Genomic DNA, 22,352 nt, shown 5'->3' on the forward strand with positions numbered 1-22,352 from the left:
AGAAAGTTATATATTCGCTTTGATTGATTAGAGAATCTAATAAGAGACGCGTGAATTATAGGTGCCATAAGATGCGCGTTTTAGGGATTAGAGATTTTCTTGTATAATTTGTATAGTGAAAAGGGTGGTGATTAATTCTTAATTAAATTCTTAAATCTAAGGGCAAAGGTTGAAAAACGCAAAAACGCATCGGAACCGTTAGTTCAGTTTGGAGTGGGATCGGATCCGAAAGACAGTGTGACGCGATATCTGTAAAGTGTGAAGAAGACGCGCGAACAATGGCGGAAGCTTGGTTGGGTTTGGGTCCCACCTTCTCTAACTCCCTCCCTCTTCCCCTTCCCTCTTCCTCTTCTTCTCCTCCTTCAATGGCTTCCGTTCCCTCACCCCGCCACCGTCGCTGTTACTCCAACCCTGACCCTCCCCCTCCCCCTCCCCAGCCAGCTCTCCTCGTCTTCTCCGGCGGGACTGCCTTCAACGGCGTCGTCGAGGACCTCAAGACCTTCACTACCCGCGTCGCCCACGTTCTCCCCGTCTCCGATGACGGCGGAAGCACCGCCGAGATCGTTCGCGTCCTTGGTCTGTCTTCCCATCTTTTTGCGATTTTTATTTTCATTTTCTCCCGATTTGATTGGTTGAGTTGGTGTGCGTTTGTCAGGTGGTCCTGCTGTTGGAGACATACGTTCGAGGTGTCTGAGGTTGTCTGATCAGAGCACAGCTGAAGCTCTTGCAGTTCGGAATCTGCTTGGTCATCGTCTACCTCTTGATCCACTCAAAGCTAAATCTGAATGGTGCTTTCCTTTATGCCTAACAATGCCAATCTAGTTACTGAACTTTCTCTTTAACTTTATGTACATATATTGCCGCAGTGTGTGCGCTATATTAGTGGGGATTAAGATTATCCAAATTTTTTGCATACTTTTTTATGAGAACTATTTTGTAATGTGTGTTTTCTGCACTGCTGCTGGGACATGTATAGGTACTCCATTGTGGAAGGTGATCACACACTATGGAAAGGTGTTTCGAAACCTTACAGGGAGACTATTCGATCTTTTCTTGTTTATTTTCAGAGTCAGGTGATTCTTACAACTAGTTGTACTTCTTTTCTTTCTAATCCTGCTCATACTCATCAATTGCTAAACATTTCTTATATGAATATGGATGTTATAAAGTATGGTCTCCTTTTTTTATTACTTTTAATCGTTTGTTTCTGAGATTGGTTGTTGCTTCTTAAACTGTAGTCTAGTATTTTAGTGTCTGTAATTTTGGTTCAAAAGTCTCTCTTAAGTTGAGTATCATGTCTTCTTTTGCATTTTTAGACAAAATATATTATTATGCCCGTCATAGTAACAATCAATCACTATAATAATCGACACTACAGAAGAAAGAAAAAATATAACGTGCTTCAATATTGTATGCTTTTTTGGTGAGCTTCCTTGAAAGTTGGGCCTTCCATTTCGGTGTTTGCAGATTCTACGCCGGGCTGAAGAATCATTTTGTTTCAGCAATGGCAGGTCCTTTATTTTTACTTCAGCTAAATGTTTGTAGTAGTTTATTAAATTTTCTTGCCATTTTTCTCATCCTCCTACCTAACCAATAAAATTAATTGCTTTAGAATCTGATATGATATAATGCCTATGTAATTGGGGTAAATTTTTGGAAACTGGCAATTGCAATTGGTGTGTGAAAAAAAGAACAATTTAAACTGACTTTTATGAACCATGCAGCATCGGAAATTTCTTTTTTGCAGGCGCACGTATATTTTTTCGGTCCTTGGATGCTGCAATATTTTTGTTTTCACGTGTTTCAGATATTCCCCCTGAAAGCCTGGTTCTCCCTGTAATTTCCACCAACGACAGGCTTACCTTAGGGTGCGAATTATGGGTATGTTACATGTGTATTTAATCATGTAATTCTGCTTTGGTTTCATTGAGAGTAAATTCAGGTTCTGAGAGGAAAACTATTTCTTTGCTGTTCAAAGAAAATTCACAATTTGAATTGTTGTTTTGCTTTTTCTTACATTATGCTCTAATATCCATTTAGGATGGAACTATTATAAGGGGACAAAATGAAATTTCTCATCCAACCAGGGGAACGACAGAGCTGATTAACAAGGTATGTTTTTGTATGTATTGAGAGATTATGCTTATCAATACAGTATTTCTGCTCAAAATTTTACTGATCTGAGGTACATTGTCCGACTTAAATCTCTGGACTCTTATTGAAAGTAATATCAATGTAGGAAGGGTGTTTTTTAAGTTGTAATGATGTGGAATGTATGCTGATGCTGTAAACATGTCAATAAAGGCATCGAAAATATTAACTTACATGTTAGTTGAGTTTGAAACAAACAAGAGTACTTGGTTTAAATTTCAGAAAATATTTAATTTCAGAATTAGTCACTCTATTACTTTAATGCTTTCCTGATATAAAATCTAGTGAAGTTGTAGCTTCCAAACTAATTTTTTTTCTCTGTCATTCTCACTAACTGACATACTACAAAATTGTGATTGGTTGGTTGATCTAGTATGTAATATTGTAAAACTGTGTATCTTATATTTCTTGTATACTAAAGTTTTATCATTTTGTGGGTAGGATAGCTTTTCCACTCCAGCGCTTCCTTCAAAAATAAAACGTGTCTTCTACATGTCAAGTGAGGGGAAAAATTTGCTCCATGAGGTAAATCTGTTTTGGTGCTGTTTTTATTAGAATTGTTCTTCTGTTAGGAAAGAGAAAAAGAATATATTTGACAAAGTGCAACTTTTATTCATTTTTATAAGAAGTTTTTTTTAGGAAATGAATTTTGCTATTGATTTAATAATTTATGAGCAATTTATAATTATAACTTCCATTTGTCATGATATCTTTTCAATAGGTCTTTCCTTCACCTAATGCAACTGTATTAGAGCAGTTAAGTAATGTGGACTGCATTGTATATGCCATGGGTTCCCTTTTCACTTCAATCTGTCCCTCGTTGGTAAGATTCTTAGAAGTAGTTTGTAAAAAGTATGCTATTTCCTCTTCATGAAGCGACATTGCATAATCTTTTATTTTGTTTGAGACATTGCATAATTATGTGGATTAATCTATAATTTGGCTAGAATAAACATATCTTTCTTCTTTACACAGTTTAGTTCTCCTACTAGATGATCACTGATCAACAAGTTTTTCTAGGTCTTATTGGGAATTGGGGAGATTATTTCGTCAAGGTCTTGCCTCAAGGTACTTCTTGATCTTGTAATTATATATGTTTTCTTTGCCTATTAATGTTTAGTCTGATGAGCCTTGCATCCAGTTTGTATTTTAGGAATTTAGGCTTGATAAGATTGCTTTCAATTTGCAAGGAGAGCATTTGTTTCTCTTTTGGAAGAAACAAGCTATTAAGGTAGTCCGGCTCTTCTTGATTGCTGAGCAATAAGACAAAAAGGGTGATAAGTTTCTGTGCTTTGATATGGAAGTCCAGCCATAGTGCTATTAGTGGCGTGAATTTGTTCCAATGCATGAAATTCTAGCGGCGGTCTTTTGTTTTATTGAAATTTTATAGCAATATATGCATTCTTTTCCAAAATTCTACTCATTTTTATTTTTATTTCTTAAATGTTAGGTACTTATGTTAAATGGCACACCTGACCGGGAGACTAATGGGTTTTCGGCTTCTTGTTTTGTTACTGCCATCACGGATGCTCTAAATCGAACATATGGAGATCCTTGCAATCGGCTAAAGAATCCTGTGAGTGGAAATTCCTTCACAATTGAAGCTAGTTGGTGCCAAACAGAGATCTTTATTTTTATTCTGGTTCAAAATAAGTCTTTGATTAATTCACTAAAGAGTGCCAATTTCATTTTATTTGAATGCATGCTTTTTACCCTGTTGCAAGTGCCAAGTGGTATACTGTTAATAAACCCTTATCGCTCCATATGATGATTGCTATTGCAGAATGAATTGTCATATGTAGTTTACTCTCCCCTTGTTGTTGCTGCAATTATTATTGAAATTTTAAAGAAACTTTACATAAAAATCTATGAGTTAGGACTTCCACTTTGGTACTTACTAACTACTACTATAGATAGATTTGTTTAGCATTAGTTTTTATTATCACATGTTCGACATGATGGATGCCTGGAAAAGCTTGAGAAAAATATTTTTTCTCAGGTGTTTTGCTTCTTTCGAAGAAAAATGATGTATTTGATGTGTGTAGAATCTTACTTGAAATAAAAAATCAGTTACTTTTGAAACTGAAACCTAAAATTCACAGTACAATATGCATAATGTGATGACAAGATTTTTTCTGCCATTAATAATTTTATGCAGCCGAGTCAGTATATCAATACCATTTTGGTGCCAAGAAATAGTTCAGTTCCAGTTGATGTTGACCGATTGAATGCCCAAGGAATATTTGATGTGGTATGTATACCAACTTTGCTCGAGGCAAAATTGAGTGGATAATACAACCTATAATCTTTTTAATGCAATTTACTTTTATTTGAGATCCTCAAACAATTCTTATTTTGCAGATTGTTGTTGACTCCCTACGTGATTCCAAAGTGGGTATAATATATGACCCAAAGTCGTTGATAAGAGCTCTCGCTGACTTAATTGACAGATACATGAAGTCGAGAGTCAAGGAATTAATCGATGCTAGATGATATAACAAGGGGCTACAATTAACAATTTTTTTCCTCTGAAGGATTTCTAGGTAAAATTGCCTATTTATAATCATATATTGGAACAATTTTTCCTCCCATCCAAGGTACAGCAATTCGATGAAAACATGATATAATGTTTATTGCCATAAGTATTTGATTATGTAGGGATGATATAGTTTAAGATAAAAGAAAAAAAAGGAGGAGAAACATTAAAGAGTCTTGTATATTTACAGCAGTGCTGTGTATGTATGTCGCATACATTAATCTTATTTGATTATGGCAGATCTCAATTGAGTGTATCTTAAATGTTTGGAAGTTGAATGAAATCCAAATTAAAAGAATTCTCAAATCCTTCACCATAAATCATTTGAAACAACCGAGCAAAACAGTATATAATCCAATGTTGGAATATGAAAATAACTAAGAAACTTGACATAATAATCAAATCAAATAAAGACTGAACTAGAGATGATCTAACTAACACTACCAGGTTAGGCCAGGAGGTACTTGAACATATCTTGGTTGAATCCATACCCCTTTAATCTGACGAGCCAGAGCCACATGTTGCTGATCAGGCACAATGGTCTCACTGAGAATGACGCTATCATTTCTTAAGATATGAAGCCACGGTATTCCGAGGATCATGGTGCCACATATGGAAATGGACACAACATCATCCTCACCGCCCCCGAAGCCCAGCCTCTGACCCATCTTCAAGACTCCAAACATGTTTTTCCGTACGTGATATTCCAAGGCTTCCACGTCCTTGGAAGAACCATGGTTAACTATACGATAATTCGCCCATGACTTACTGCTTTTGTCAGCATTGAAGGTAACCAAGCCGTCATCCGCGTCCAAGAACTGAAACTTTTCCTCAGAAAAAGCAGCACCACTTACTGTGTTTAGCGTGGAACGACCACAACGATGGCAATGCTTGTGCCACTCCTTGTTCCCCCTTCGAAGCAAGTGCAGCTCCATTTCTACCTCACTCTTGCGGCTAACCACAACCACTACGCAATCTTGGCAAGTAGGGTCAGCGGAAAACGCAGCAACATGTTCGCTTAGGTCTGTGAAGGGACAATCTGGAAGGTCTATCTTGGCTCTTGAGAAAGGGCAGAAGAAAAACATTGCTCTTTCCCGCACAAGAAGCAACCATCCTAGGTACGATGCAAGGCAAGTGGCTCCGTCAAGTTCTGGAAAGTTGACGGTGTAGAGTCTTTCGGAGTTTGGAGATCCGAGTTTCAAGAAGGAACAGTGTGAGCCTTCACCGTTGCCATAGAGGAGAAACCAGAGCTCGCGGCCTGAAGGGTTGTATTCTGAGGGAGGGATGAGCCATTCTTTGCAAACACTGCGAAAACTCAGAAAGTCTATCAATTCTAAATAGCTTGCAATTCTTGATAGCAGGTCTCCAGGCAGATTACACCACTCTGCTACTTCCCATTCATCACTTTTACTTCGTTTCATCTCCTTACATTCCTCACTCTCTGACATCCTTCCTTCAACAAACATTCTATTATGTATCAGCCACTAACTAGTACATGCATGCAGGGAAATCATACTAATGATTAACAAAGGATCAATAACTAAATCAATGACTGGTTCATTTTAATATAACTATACTATGGTGATTACCATCATTATGATATTTTTTTACTAAAATGCTTTTTTTTTCTAAATATTACTTAAAAGAAGTATAACAAAAATTAAAAAAATGTAATTCTGTTTCTAATAACACTTGTACAGACATTAGTCAGTATAGCATAGTCATACTACAATTTGAGTAATGCTACATTACTAGAAAATATTACTATGGTTTGTCAGTACTTAGCCAACAATAATTTACATCTATATTTATATATATTTTACACACACAAAATATATAGTTTGCACTCATATTTACTAGAATTTTGCACACATAAATCAATACGACTTGCATTCACATTTTTTCAAAATTTACACTTATAAATGAATAAAATTTATTTATTAAATATAATTTAGTATTTATGTTGATTAAATAATGACAAAAAACATTAAAAAGTACTAATCCCTCTTGAAATCCACCAGTACTAAATTAAATATAATTTAGTATTTTGAGTGACCACGACCCAAAAACAATGATTATAATGTACATAATAGATGGATTGGATGGATCGATGTGTACATACTTCAGGATGAACAAGAAATAGAAGGGAAAATATATAACAAAGCATAGAAAAGAACATGGCTACGTGCAGAAAGAGAAACAAGATTGATAATATAAGAAACAATAATATATAATAATAATGGTTATGTTTACGGTTGCATTATCCATTGGCAGGCACTTACAGTATTCTTCAAAGAGTGAAGTGCGACGGGACTTATGAGAATGGAAGAAAGGAGAGAGTTGCACCTAATATTGTTTTGGTCATCAAAAGGAATTAAGATAACTGAAAACGCGATATTCTCTAAGTGTTCGTTTTAGCATGACATTTTTCTTTTCCTATATGAATAATGGGAATGGGATTTTCTCATTTTCATTTATAATAGCTTCATCAAGATTAATGTTACTTTTGATCTTTTTGCTTTTTAAAAACTTAAAATTTTGAAAATTGAAAATTTTTTTTCAGACTATCCAACTTGAATTGGTTCGTTTTTTAGGAATAAGTTCTTCTAGTACATACTACTATTATTTTGCATCCATAAAATTTGAATTTTAAACCTTATTTGAAACATACAAATATATTTAAATAACAAAAATGGTGTCAAAAGACTTCGAGATAGAAAAATCGAAATTTTATTTAAAATTAAAAAAATAAATTAAATACGTAAAATATAAAATAGTAATAAAATTTAAATTGTAAAATTATCAAATTTAGTAAAATTTTTATAAAATTAATTGATTCATTTAAAAATATAATATCAAAAGATTTTAAAAAATTATATCGAGATTTTAATTTCTATATATTAAAAGATATTTCTTCATGATTGATTATTTTCTTATTTTATACATTTTTTTGCTTTATTTTAAATTATTTTTTAAATGAGTATGAAATTATTCACTATATCATTTGGCTACATGAATTATCATTTGAGTCATATAAAAATAACAAGTTTCAAAAGTTTTAATATAACACTAATTGTTGTATTAGGTTATTAAATCATTCTCTCAGAGATGCAGTTATATCGCAAATTAGTTACCTGAAATGTAAACGGCCACTCACTCATTCATTAGTCATTATCTAACACTTGACTCACTAGTCATCATATATTTGGAACATAGAAGAAGAAAACAGTAGTGTTCACTATATATGATCGTCTAGTTGCCTTCACAAATTGGGGGACACAAGTCCCACAACTACAAAGTCATACTCCTAGATTAGATTATTAGTTAAGTTTATCCACATATATATATGGTCGTCTAGCTGCCAAGCACTGCATTGCTCAACAACCAAAGCTAGCAGATAATTAGTGCTCAACTTGAATTTTGTAATCATTGTGGCTTGAAATAAATAATACATTTATTCTTTTTAGTATTTGGATATATATAATGTAAACCAAGAAATCAAAATCACAAGGAAAAGCAGAAAATATTGTTTCGGATCCCTTTGGTAGTAGCATAGTCTAATGACAAATCTCTTATTTTTTTGAAAATATAGAAAAATATAAAATTGTGTTATCTTAAAGAGATTAACAAATAGACTTAGTACACAACTAAAAAATATAACACTAAAAAACTTAATTAGCTACATTGTGGAATGATAGTACTTATGAAATACGTACCAATCTCTTAATAATCTTTATACACTAACTACTGTGAACAAGTTAGTCACTGCATATTTACGGTAATACAAGTTTTAATTTGTTACAATATGTATGTAAACGCACAAGTTACATTTACAACAAACTTTTGGTTTGAATACAACCAAACTACCAAGCATACATATACGTGAATAAGTAGTTTCAATTTCTTAGCCTGAACGATCAAAGAACAGTTTAAACTTGATCTTTGTTCATTTGACCATGCATGTTCAGATTCCTCTAAAAAACACCATACAATCTTGAGCTTCTTTAGCTTATTTGATTAAACTTTGAACAACTTTAATAAATGATTTTTCTTCACTTATATGAAGCCATAATCTGCATGCATCAAATTGATTTTGATTTTCATCGCATAAACTAGAAGGTCAACTAATTATTGAGAATTTAATTATGGTTGACAATTTGTCAATATGCAACATTTGTTTATTTCTAATAATACTCATGCACATCAGCCGTCAATTTTTACGGGTTTTCCTTCTATATTTGATCAACTATATTATCTATACACAAAAAAAATATTAAATAAGTTATTTATATAAAATAATATTAAAAAATAAAATATATATTGCAAATAAATTAAATAATATATATTTATATACAAATATATAATAGTTAATTTTTTATATGGTGATAAATTTTTTTAAATTTGATTTTGAAAAAGAATTGTAGTGAATTAATCAATATTTATACACATATAATTAATGTAGTCATTGATTGAACGCATGACCTTCTAATTTGACTTTAGAGAGCTTTATCCTTATCAAAAAGAGAAAATGGACGGCTATAAATAAATAAACGAAAAACCACAATTAGTGAAGAAACAAAACAACAAATGGAGGTTTTTGTAGATAAAGTTGAAGGCAGCAGAAAAGGGCAAGAGGGTCCTTAGAGTGGGCCATTACTCGTGTGTTGGAGCATTAACCTAAACTAGGGCCCATTATGTGGGTTGCGTGGTTTAGTGGGTTTGTTAAGAACTGAACCCCATAAAAAATCAACTTACCTTTTTGGGCTTCAGTGGGTACCATGTTTTGTTGTTTAGTTTTTGGACACTATACCGCCGTGCTATTCACCTGATGGAGTGATGGACCATCATGGGGGGTGGCTCCCACGGTGGTTGGTGGCAATGCTGATCAAAGCTTTTTAACTGAAGTGGAACCCAGATACTCTTTTACTTTTCCTTCAATGTTAATACATGTCTTCATTAGTATTAACGAAACTTTTATTTTCTAGTGAATACTGTATAACTTACCTTAGGCATGTACGATAATTTAGGGATAAGAATTATTTGGATATAGAAAATGCTACTTGTACAATAAAATTCAGTATTTGGTCAGTTTTTAATATTATTTAATTATTTTTTAATTAAAACATATTCTTATTTTGTAGGATATACATTTATAATTAAAATTAATTTAAATTTTAAAAACTAAAAGAGTAAAGTATCGTTTTTGTTCCTAATATTTGGGGTAAGTCCTATTTGTGTCCCTAACGTTTAAATCGTCCTATTTGTATCCTTAATGTTTATAAAAGTGATTCAATGTTATCCTACTATCAATTATACTAACAAATCAGATTATATTTTTCAATTATTCTCACTTGAATGTATTCATTCTCAATTAGGTCTCACTTGGATGTGTTCGATTTTAATATTATACCCACTATTTGTGTTTATATTCAATTATGTCCTTAGAAAAGTGAATTATGTAAATATTGTAGGAATTAGTTTCAACATTTGATGAGCTATTTTTCGGAGTAGATCATCGATTCTATCCCAAACATTTGTATTCTAACTTCAAAAAGAGATTTTTAAAACTCAAACTAAAGCGCTTATGATGTGTAATTGACGGCAAGATAACATTGAATCACTTTTACAAACGTTAGGGATACAAATAGGACGATTTAAACGTTAGGGACACAAATAGGATTTACCCCAAACGTTGGGAACAAAAACGATACTTTACTCAAACTAAAATTTCTATAACTTCCTACCCACCTTATAGTTAGTTATTATTTCCTTCTTTTACGTTTCCTTCTTTTACGTTTCTTCTCTCTGTAATATTTCCTTCTTTTACATTTTCTTCCTTCTTTTATTCTACTACAATATTCCAATTTGTATCTGTAGAAAAAAAAGAATTCAAAGTCAGTGCATTTAGAAAAAAATTAATCTCGTACTTATTGCACCTTTGATAAAATGCAGGATCTGTTTTATGACTTTCTAGTGATGAATGGTCGAATATAATTATATACACAAACTAAAATATTTTCTATTGTAGTTTTTTTTTTTAATTGTAACACATCTAAAATTTTAAATTATACAAAAAATATTTTTAAAACACATCCAAAATCATAAATCTAAAATTTAAATTTAAACATTAAAAAATAATTGTAATACATCTAAAATTATGAAGTTAAACAGAAAATATTTTTGAAACACATCCAAAATCATAAATCTAAAATTTAAATTTAAATATTAAAAAACAATTGTAACACATCTAAAATTATAAAGTTATACAGAAAATATTTTTAAAATATTTCCAAAATACAGAAATTACACATGAAAAATAATTTTTTTTGGGTTTACACCAGGGTATCCATCAGGCCGGAAGCCCAATGACTAATCCCTCGGGTACTGCAGAGGCACACAAAGTGGGCGACCCTCCCAAGCAAGCAAGCTCCATTCCCATCCTCCAGTGAGTATCGAACCCGGGAGAGATGGTTAAGGGACACAGACCCTCAATATATATGAAAATCTTTCGGGCCATCTTATTTGATTTTTTATTTCAAAAAAATAAAAAACTCATACAGAATAATAAAAAAAAGTAATGGTGTTAGAGACCCATCCAAACTTTAGGTAAGTTTTCGGCGTGACGACGTTGATGCGAACGAACGGCAACGAGGAGGAGGAAGGCGGCGACGAAGATGAGTGTTAACGAAGGGTAATATGGCGTTGTGAATGAGCACCGAGAAGGAGGAAGGCAGCGTCGAGGATGAACGCAGAAGAGGAAGGTGACGCGGATGAACGACGGCGGAGGATGACTTCTCGATGTGCGCCTCTGAGGTTTTCCATGTGCACAGAGGATGACTTCTTTGAGTGTTTTGTATGGGTTTAGTTAATAATTAGATGGTTTAAAGTTTATTTTATAATTTTAAAATTAAAATTTTAAATTTTGAATAATTTTATTTTTAGATATGTATTTAAATTATAATATATTAATAATTAAATATATTAAATCTAAAACAGAAATTTAAAATTTAAATTTAAAATTTTAGTTTTATTTAATTTGTATTTTGAATGTGTATTTAATTTTAAAAAGACAGTAAATCTATTCATAATTTTTAGATGTGTTTATTTTAATTTTTTTTAATTATTGTAATAAAAGGTTGAATATTGTACCATTTTTAAAGGATACCTAGTTGAATTGTTTTGGTATCTAATGTTTAGGGTCAAAATCGAAATCGTTCTCAACATAATTTTTTATTTAGAATCGTCCTTAACATTTTATTTCATATTAAAATCGTCCTTTTAACTTTTTACAGATAAAAATACTCTTCACCGTCACCAGCACCTTTACCACCACCACCTCCCTTACTCCCATCAAATACTAATAATCAAATTTAAGAACACCAACAATAACACATTATTCAAATCTAGAAACAACAACATCAAATTCAACAACCAAATCAACACACAGCAACAATGAAATCAGAAAATAACAAATCAAAATCAGATTAAAAGTAGAAGCAGAAGCAGACTCAGAAGCAAAAGAAGCTGAAACTCAAGCAGAAACAAAAAGCAGAGGCCGAAACAAAAAGCAGAAACCAAAGCAAGAAGCAGAAGCCGAAGTAGAAACAGAGGCCGAAGCAAGAAGCAGAAGCGGGGAGGTGCAGCGGTGAGGAGCAGCGGCGAAAACGCGGCGGTGAGGAGCCGTGGTGCAGAAACAAAAGCTCTCTCCCTGGCTCGCGACGACGACGGCGGCTCCAAGCTTTGTCGGCGTTGTCACCCCTCCCCCTTCCCTTTCCCCTCTCCCTTTCCCTTTTCCTCCCCCCTCCCTCGCGTCCGTTCTCCTTTCCCTTTCTTCCCTCCCCCTCGTGTCTTTTCTTTTTTTTATTATTTTATAAAAATTTTTACTAGAAAAGGAATAATTTAGTAATAAAATTAAAAATTTTATTAAAAATGACGATTTTAATATGAAATAAAATGTTAAGGATGATTCTAAGTAAAAAATTACATTGAAAACGATTTCGATTCTGACCCTAAATATTAGGAACCAAAATAATACTTAGTCCCATAATTTATTTGTTTGTATTAGAATTCGAACATACCATTGTAGATTTGGTCATCGGGTTAACGAAAATGTGAGAATAAAAGAAAGGCAGAGAGAAAACAAAGGGAGGCAGACAAAGGATGGAAGAGAGAAAATGGTGGATAGTTAAGGAGTTTTTATAGAAAACTATTTTATAGTATGCTCTCTTGTTATTTATAGAAGTTAGGAAACTATATAAATGAGTGAAATCGAAATGTATTCAATTCAATTAAAAATCAAAGGAATTCACATCCATAGCAATTATTCATTTTCTTTCTTTTTTCTCTTTAATAATTATATAGTGAGTGTATTATTGTGAGTAATGTTCAATTTCATATTACTTTCTATCTATTAGAAGTCAAAATTTCGTTGTAGACTCAACAATTGGTATCAAGAGCCAACGTTATATTATTCATTATTTGAGTGGTAAAATTCAATTTTGAATATAATGGCTTCTACTAGTAGTAATGTCAAAGTAGGCAAATATGAAATCGAGAAGTTCAATGGGAAAAATAATTTTTCCTATTGGAGGATGCAGATGAAAAATCTACTTATATCACAAAAGTTACACAAGGCACTAGCAGGAAAAGAGAAAAAACCGGAGGGAATGAAATATGAGGATTGGGAAGAATTAGATCTTGAGGCACGGGCTGCAATAATCTTATGCTTTGAAAGGGATGTTGCTTTCTTGGTGAACGAAGAAACAACTGCAGCAGGCGTCTGGACAAAGTTAGAGAGTAACTTCATGACGAAGACTCTAACTAACAGGATCTACTTAAAATCCAAATTGTATACATGCAAGATGGAGGAAGGCACCTCAATCCGAGAGTATATCAATAAGTTTGATAGGATCATATCAAACTTAAAGGATATAGATGTGAAGGTTGATGATGAAGACCAGGCACTCATATTGTTACTTTCATTACCGAAGTCCTATGAAAATCTGGTGCAGACATTGATGCTGGTGGGTGACACTCTGACCATGGATGAGACGAGGGCATCACTTTTAGCGGATGATCTATGTAAGGTTGCTACAAGTGTAATGTCGTCTTCAAATGGAAGAGAGTATAATTCAAGCACAAGGATTGTTCGCGGCTAGAGGAAGGACTAATGAAATAGGAAAAGGTAATAAGCGTGAAAAGTCTAGGCCAAAATCTAGACCTCACGCAGAGAGAACATGCTTTAAATATGGTGAGACTGGACATTTCAAAGCAAATTGTCCAAATAAAAAGATAACTTTCAAGAAACAGAACAACGACATCCCAAAAGAAAAGCAAGAAGCAAGCTACGTCTCAAATGATGAGGAAGATTGTTACTCTGTAACAGAACAATCTTATGAAATCTCCGGTAAGTGGATTCTTGATTCAGGAGCCTCTCACCATATGTGTCCAAATAAGAAGTGGTTTACTACCTATGAAAGCATAAATGGTGGCACAGTTTTAATGGGCAATGATCATGCTTGTAAAACTATGGGGTTGGGTACTATAAGAATCAAGATGCATGATGGAGGAGTAAGAACCTTAAAGGATGTGAGGCATATTCCAGACTTGCGAAAAAATCTTATTTCCATAGGTTTGTTGGAGAAAAATAGCTGCAAAATAGTTGCGAAAAATGGGGTACTAAAAGTTGTTCGTGGTTCTTTGGTAGTGATGAAGAAAGTTCGTCACAGTAATCTTTATTCTCTTTTGGAGACAACAGCACATGCGGCTTGGACATATGTCAGAGAAAGGTCTATCATTGCTTTGTGGACAAGGTTTGCTGAAGAATATGAAAAAATCATAAATAGAATTTTGTGAGCATTGTGTGTATGGAAAGGCACATAGGGTGAAGTTTTCTACAAGCAAGCATAAAAGCAAAGAGTTATTAGACTACGTGCATACTGATGTTTGGGCCCGGCTAAAGTTACTTCTAAGGGTGGTTCCAGGTATTTTGTTACTTTTGTTGATGATTATTCCAGGTATGTTTGGATTTACTTCCTCAAACATAAGAATGAGGTATTCGATACTTTTAAGTGGTGGAGAGCAATGGTTGAAACCGAACAGGTAGGAAGCTGAAAACTCTACGATCTGATAATGACACATAGTACACGGATGAGGCTTTCAAGGAGTTCTGTGACCGAGAAGGCATTACAAGACACTGGACAGTTAGAGAAACACCACAATAGAATGAAGTCTCCGAATGACTGAATCGTACGCTACTTGAGAAGGCAAGGTGTATGCGCTCTAATTCCAGGTTAGGCAGAGAATAGTGGGCAGAATTGGTTGCTACAGCTTGCTACATAGTGAATTGATCTCCACATTCTTCTCTAGATGGAGACACATCTTATAAGGTGTGGTCAGGGGAGCATGCAGATTACGAGAAACTCAGAGTCTTTGGATGCACAGCCTATTATTATGTCAAAGATAATAAGCTTGATGATAGAGCTAAGAAGGCAATCTTTTTGGGGTATCCAAGAGGGGTTCAAGGCTATTATCGCCTTTGGAGTGTAAATGATTCTAAGTTTGTAATTAGCAGGGATGTTACATTTGATGAACGATCTATGCTAGCTTTGTCTAAAGATATGGTGCCAGATGATGGTGATGTTGGAAAAACTTCAAATACTCAAGTGGTGGAGATAGAGTCTAAATACCAACAAATAGACTCTAGTAATGTTCAGGTGGAGCATCCTAATGCTACTCGAGATGACGCAGAGGATAAACTTGATCATGAGAAAATTCAGCGAGAAAATGCACTTGCATTACAACAGCAGCAGCAGGATTCTTTGGCATTTACTAGGCCAAAGAGGAATTATAAATTTGTTCAGAAGTTCGGCTCTGAAAAGCCTTTGAGACATTATGGGCAGGTAAACTTGGTAGATTATGTACTCTCAGTGGAGGATAATGAGTCGATCACCTTCAAACATGCTATCAAAGACAAAGATAGAGAGTTGGTTGGTCGCTATGGAGGAAGAGATTCAATCTCTTCATAAGAACAAGACATGGGATGTGGTCGCATTGCCCGTGAAAAAGACTGCAATTGGTTGTAAGTGGGTGTATAAAAGAAAAGAAGATCATACTAAGTCAGATGGTACAAGATTCAAAGATAGGTTAGTAGCAAAGGGATTTGCACAGAAAGAAGGTGTTGATTACAATGAGATATTTTCTCCTGTGGTGAAACACACTTCCATACGGGTGCTTTTAAGTCTTGTCGCTCATGGTGATATTGAATTGGAACAACTAGACGTGAAGACTACATTCTTGCACGGTGACTTAGAGGAAGAAATCTACATGTATCAACCTGAGGGTTTGAAGGTTGAGGGTAAAGAAAGTCAGGTATGTCGCTTGAGGAAAGCGCTATATGGATTGAAACAATCTCCTCGGTAATGGTATAAGCGATTTGACTCCTTTATGTTAAAATAAGGTTTTTCCAGAAGTGATTATGATTGTTGTGTATACGTTCATAAGCTTCCTGGAGATGATTATATCTTGTATGTGGATGACATGCTTATTGCCTCTAAGAGCAAGGTAGAGATAGATATGTTAAAGGTTCAACTTGGTAAAGAATTTGAAACAAAAGACTTGGGTGCTGCATGGAAAATATTAGGCACAAAAATTAAAAGAGAGAGAGATCAAGTCAAAAATTGTTCTTGAGCCAAAGAGGATACATTGAGCGCGTCATTGAAAGGTTTGAAATGAAAAATGCTAAATCAGTGGTAACGCTGTTGGCTCCACATTTTAGGCTCTCTGGTAAACAATCTCCCACAACAGCAGAGGATAAGGCTTACATGGAAAATGTACCTTATGCTAGTGCAGTCGGTAGCCTAATGTATGCTATGATGTGTACACGCCCAGATATTTCACAGGCAGTCAATGTTGTTAGCAGGTTCATGGCAAACCCGGGTAAGGCACACTGGAAAGCAGTCAAGTGGATATTAAGATACTTGAAGGGTACCATTGACACAGGTTTATACTTTAGTGGAAAATCATGTCAAATCAGCGACTTTGTTGATTCTGATTATGCTGGTGATCTAGATAGAAGACATTCTACGACTGGTTATGTATATAAATATAAGGTGCTCTAGTTAGTTGGCAATCGATGTTACAAGCTACAGTAGCACTATCTACTACAGAAGCTGAGTACATGGTAGTAGCAGAAGGGGTAAAAGAAGCATTGTGGCTAAGGGGTCTTCTAGATGATTTGGAGTTGAAGCAAGATTGCGTGAATCTGAGTTGTGATAGTCAAAGTGCAATTCATTTGACTAAAAATCATGTTCATCATGCTCGTACCAAGCATATTGATGTAAGATATCATGTCATACACGATGTTATAGAGACAGGTAACATTTCTCTTATAAAAGTACACACAGATGAAAACCCTATTGATATGTTGACTAAAGTAGTGTCAGAAAACAAGTTCCTATACTGTTTGGAATTGTTCAATATTGCTTCATGTTAGGCATTACATGGAGAAATAGAGAAATTACGATTGGTTTGATCCTGAACAAGGGTATGTAGGCACTCATTGTAAAAATGATGCAACCAGATATGAATACCACACTTTGATCATCCAAAATTTGAGTAGATTTCAAATTGTGAACAAGGTGGAGAATTGTGAGAATAAAAGAAAGGTAGAGAGAAAACAAAAGGAGGCAGACAAAGGATAGAAGAGAGAAAATGGTGGATAGTTAAGGAGCTTCTATAGGAAACTATTTTATAGTATGCTCTCTTGTTATTTATAGAAGTTAGAAAACTATATAAATGAGTGAAATCAAGATGTATTCAATTCAATTAAAAATTAAAGGAATTCACATCCATAGTAATTATTCATTTTCTTTTTTTTCTCTTTAATAATTATATAGCAAGTGTATTATTGTGAATAATGTTTAATTTCATATTATTTTTTATCTATTAGAAGTCAAAATTTTACTGCAGACTCAACAGAAAAGAATATAGTACGTAGGTTATACAGGTGATTGATGCACAAATCAGTTTTGTAATTATGTAAATTTAACATAATGTTAGTATTAATGCCACAAAAATTCGGTGCACCGGAGCAGATAGTAATAGTAATAATGTTTCTTAAAATATAAGCCATGCAAGTTGGTAATAACAACTCATATGTGATGACAGTGAAGCCGCTAGCAGTTGCCAAATTTGACAATTAAATCATGTTATTGTCAATTTGTCACATACTCAAATTATAGTAGAACTTCCGACATACTGATCCCTTTTTTCCAAAGGTAAAAACAAATCTTCTACATACTTTGTTGTTTATTTTTAAGCTATAACCGGTCTATATACGTTTTTGTTGGGCCACATTAGTGTATGAAAGGTAAAATCAGGCTCATATCCTGATATCCATGTGTATGATTGCACAAACTAGGGGTGTACAGATTCGGCCCGACTCGAAGGTCCGGTCCGGTCCCGAATACTTTAGGGGCTAATTTGATGTGATTTCATCGGGTTTAGGGTCGGGTAAGGGTTCTCAAAAATAGACCCAGTCATTATTTCTGGTCAGGTCCGGGCCATAGCTCGGGACACCCGAAGTCGGTCTGGTGGCCCGATCATCATACACAATTAATATTTTGTGTTATTAGTGATGGATCATGACTATTCTTATGTAGAATTTAATTATTGTAAACCTTAATATTTTGTGTTATTAGTCATTATAAGACTATAAGTTAATGTTTTATGTTTAGAATGCTTAAAACTTTAGACTAATGCATAATATTGTGTTATTTGTATTGATTCAAATATTTGGTATTATTAGACAATATTAGTATTGATTGTGGTTTTGCTTTAGTATTGATTGTGGTTATGCTTTAATTTTAAAGAATGGTTGGTTCTTGTTATATTTTTCTAAGTGAATTTTACCATGTTAAATAATGGTTGGAGTCTTAGAAATTTAGATATTTTTACATGCTAGCTTACAAGAAGGTATCAACGTATAGTAATGTTAACGGTCCGGTTTTCACCCGGTATACTTGTGTCCCGAAAGTGTATTAGTTTCATCGGGTCTAGGGTCGGGTTCGGATCTAATAAATAGACCAGGTGTTTATTTCGAATCGGGTCTGGGTCACATCAAACCCGACTTCACCCGGCCATGTGCACCCCTAGCACAAACCTATTAAGTTCTTTTTTTATTTAGCAATAAGCTTTAGTTCAGATGGCATGCCTTTTCCTTTCTATTAGAAAATGCAATTAAAAAAAATGTGATAAAATGTGTAAGAAGTGTGTGGATATATTGTATATTTAAGATTGAGAGTTATCGAATTTACTAACCAAAAAAAAAAATCTTTTTTTATTTTATTTTTTAGATCTCGATTAACTTGGTTTAAAAGATCATCCTAGGTAAATATTATTGAACAATTATATATAATAAATAAGATCGTATATAGTGTATATTTTTTGCATTTAAATAAAACTAGTCTTGTGCTCTGTTCAACTAAATTGAATATGTAATTAGATGATTATGATCTTGTGATTATTACAAAAATTCATCAAGGTCATGTGATGATTACTTCTTTTATAAAAAGTTTAATGTTGATATATTTGTCAATAACTCAATACACAAAAATAATTTCAATTTGTTTGGCTCTTTTAAATTAATGAACAATATTCAATAAAATACAATTTACCAATTTGATACTACATAATTTAATATATCTATTAAAAAAAACTTTAATACAGTAATTGTTCACCGAAATTAAATTTGTTTCATAATGCCTTGAAATTTTAATTTTTCTTTCCCCTAATTAAAGGAAAGTACCTGTCTAACTCTGACCTGTGCTTGATTCTGCTTCCTTTCTACCTTTAATGTATTTTAAGTTTTTAACCCCTTTTTCAAAACAACATAGATCTTTTATTTTGTATATAATAATAATAATAGAATGCAACCAAAAAGCGAAAAGTGAAATGCAATAAAACATATTTCACTATTTGAATATTCTTCTTTGTCTTTATCAATTATGTTTTGGATTCTATCTATAAAATTCACTAATTTAACTTGGAAATTTATAATTAAATTTATCTTTAAGCACACTTTTTATTTCTTATTATTTTTATCATTTCTAAAATTTTAATAAACTTACCATCTTGATCAAGTTGGTGTTAGTTAGTGGCTATTCAAATAGGTAGAAATTTAAGTACAGTCGACTTCATGTGAAATTGATAATTGAGTGTCGTTAAATGAAATTTTAGTCAAATCAATTAAATTATCTAACCACTCTCAATTATCAATTTCACGTAAAATCAACTGCAACTGAGTTTGCACCATTCAAATATCTTATCATCAGAGGGTAAAAGCAAAAAGTAAGGGTGTTCAATTATACTAAGAATGGCCTTGTGTCTTCTCTGAAGTATATGATATCCTTTTCTATTAAATAATGTGTATAATGTACATACGTTGCACTCATTGATTGCATTATTTCCACCCCCTCTGAAGGAATAATCATTTGAGTCTACACTCGCAAAGTCACATGTAAGAACAAAGTTGAGTGTGTCATATGGTTCATGAGATTATATATGCACATAATTAAATTGAGTATTTAATTCGGAGACCCGTGACATGTATGTAGACCAAAGGGAAGCCAAATAACATTTCAATTAATATTCTCCCCCCAAAAAATATGGCATGTTGAAGCTTGTAACCTTCCATTGATTTTCCCATAAAAAACAAATCCCTTTAAATTTGAACCGCCATACTCTTACTCTTACCAAACCCCAATCACAAATCCATCCAAGGCAAAGCCATTGTCAGAAAATAAAAACCAGTGTCCTCTAGCGCCCACCACCACCACCACCATGTGAACCCTCCCTTGATTAAGTACCACTTTTCCTTCCTCGTCTCCTCAACATTATTAGTTTATTATTGCACCTTTATAATGCACTTAATAATGAAATTGTATTTTATTTTTTTATTTTTATAAGAATAATAATAAAGTTAAAATTATAATTTTAAATTACTTTATTAAAATTAATTTAAATTATAATAATTTGATTAATAAAAAAATAACATATTATGTGTTTAAAATAATTTTTTAATTTAGTGTTAAGTATATCAACTCTAATATAGTTTTATTAATTTATTTTTTTAATAAATTAGACATATATACTCACCAACAAATATTTATATGTTATTTTACTGTCAAGTAAAAGCATATAAAAATTAGCTCAAAATGAACAACAATAAATTAGTAAAGATTTCGAATACATAATTTTTTTTAATAAACAATAAATAATTTAAAATCACTAAAAAATAATTTAACACTCTCTTTTGATGCCTGCAAAATATTTACCTGAAACAATATTATGATAATTTTAATATCCTCAGGATGTAAATGTGGAATAAGAATGTATTATCAATTAGCACCTAAAATATTTTAATTTTTTTAATTGATAGTAATAAATTTTAATAAATTTGACCAAGAGATTTAGAAATTATCTTTTCATTATAAGCTCTCAAAAACTTCTCTATATATCACGTTTATCGTATAATTATCTTCCAAGTGTCTGTGATCTTGCAACAGTACTCACAGACGATTTTTACCCTTGATAATGCAACATACAATTGACCACTTATTTGGATTAGGGTTATTTGTGGGTTTGGTTGTAACAGGTAGCAATTATTAAATTGATAGTTGTAGCTAGTGGACTCAAAAGCTCTTCTGTAAATAATTACTAAGGGACCTGAAATGAAAAAGCACCCAGATAACTTAGTTAAGTGCATAGCACAGCACAACAGAACATATAAAATTATTTTTTGTAATATTTATTTAGTTTATTTTTTATTTTTATCATAGATTATAGTTATTTTTAAAATATTTATTTAATATATCATGTGTTAATACTAAGAGTATTTTTTAAAAAAGATATATTTGTAAAAAATAGATATAATATGATTATAAATATAACATAAATAAATTAAATAAATAAAAGGTTAAACTAATATATTTACAAATGTCTTTGTTAAAATTTTAAATTGGAGAATAATTATGTATTCGGTTGCTTAGTGATCACGTAGATGATTGAGTAATTGTGTTGCAAATTAATCTCATAATGTGCACCTTATTTTTTTCTCATTTATAAATAAAAGCGAAAATGAAGAGATATAAGTAGTAATATGTAATGAAAAAGATAAAAAAATTTTGCATAAAAAAGATAATTATTACAAAAAAAATCTCATTGTGAAATATTAAAAGTTTACATATTGAAAATCATGAAGATCAACCATAATGTACTGGCTACTTCTCCCTGTTTTTGATCATGATATAACTTATTCTTTTTCGATTAAGAGTCCAATAACATCACTTCGAAAAAAAAATTGAATTAAATGTACCAAATTAAGGACAAATAATAAATGAATAATATAAGAAATTACAACTTTCTACGTGTACAAATTAAAGAGAATTTACTAATGTAATTTATATTAAATGATAAAAATAATAATATATTAATATAAGAATATACCTTTAGAAAAAGTCACAATACAATTTCAAACGTTTTAATAAATAAACTGTTAAAATTTTTGCTATCGATAAAATGATGCTATTATACAATTTTTTGGCAAAAATTAAAATTAAAAGAAAAACAGTTTTGTGTGGGTTAATATTTACTTACTACATACCAA

At 32.6% G+C, this 22,352-nt stretch overlaps 2 protein-coding genes across 5 annotated transcripts; one reads left to right on the forward strand and one right to left on the reverse strand.

Moving 5' to 3' along the window:
- The first annotated feature begins 159 nt into the window (after positions 1 to 159).
- Positions 160 to 4,943, forward strand: LOC112784243 (uncharacterized protein YNL011C). 2 transcript variants are annotated; one of them, XR_011878879.1, is made up of 13 exons: positions 160 to 576; positions 656 to 788; positions 977 to 1,073; positions 1,468 to 1,511; positions 1,725 to 1,881; positions 2,041 to 2,112; positions 2,593 to 2,676; positions 2,873 to 2,974; positions 3,172 to 3,219; positions 3,293 to 3,382; positions 3,602 to 3,727; positions 4,310 to 4,402; positions 4,513 to 4,943. XR_011878879.1 is itself a non-coding variant. In XM_025827396.3 (12 exons), the coding sequence occupies exons 1-12, from the start codon at positions 279 to 281 to the stop codon at positions 4,642 to 4,644; spliced, it is 1,386 nt and encodes a 461-aa protein (XP_025683181.1). In that variant the 5' UTR covers positions 165 to 278; the 3' UTR covers positions 4,645 to 4,943. The 2 variants fall into 2 exon arrangements, 1 of the variants encoding a protein (XP_025683181.1); XM_025827396.3 differs by lacking the exon at positions 3,293 to 3,382 and having other exon boundaries at positions 165 to 576.
- A 22-nt stretch (positions 4,944 to 4,965) lies between these two features.
- LOC140182770 (F-box protein At1g49360-like) lies at positions 4,966 to 7,165 on the reverse strand. Of its 3 annotated transcripts, none has more exons than XM_072230145.1 (2): positions 6,970 to 7,165; positions 4,966 to 6,140 (listed from the first exon to the last, which is right to left on the reverse strand). In XM_072230145.1, the coding sequence occupies exon 2, from the start codon at positions 6,133 to 6,135 to the stop codon at positions 5,128 to 5,130; it is 1,008 nt and encodes a 335-aa protein (XP_072086246.1). In that variant the 5' UTR covers positions 6,136 to 6,140; positions 6,970 to 7,165; the 3' UTR covers positions 4,966 to 5,127. The 3 variants fall into 3 exon arrangements, with proteins under 3 accessions (XP_072086246.1, XP_072086244.1, XP_072086245.1); XM_072230143.1 differs by having other exon boundaries at positions 4,966 to 6,154; positions 6,970 to 7,133; XM_072230144.1 differs by having other exon boundaries at positions 4,966 to 6,175; positions 6,970 to 7,098.
- Between the last annotated feature and the right edge of the window lie 15,187 nt (positions 7,166 to 22,352).

Source organism: Arachis hypogaea, chromosome 20, assembly GCF_003086295.3.
Source record: "Arachis hypogaea cultivar Tifrunner chromosome 20, arahy.Tifrunner.gnm2.J5K5, whole genome shotgun sequence".
Lineage (NCBI taxonomy): Eukaryota > Viridiplantae > Streptophyta > Magnoliopsida > Fabales > Fabaceae > Arachis > Arachis hypogaea.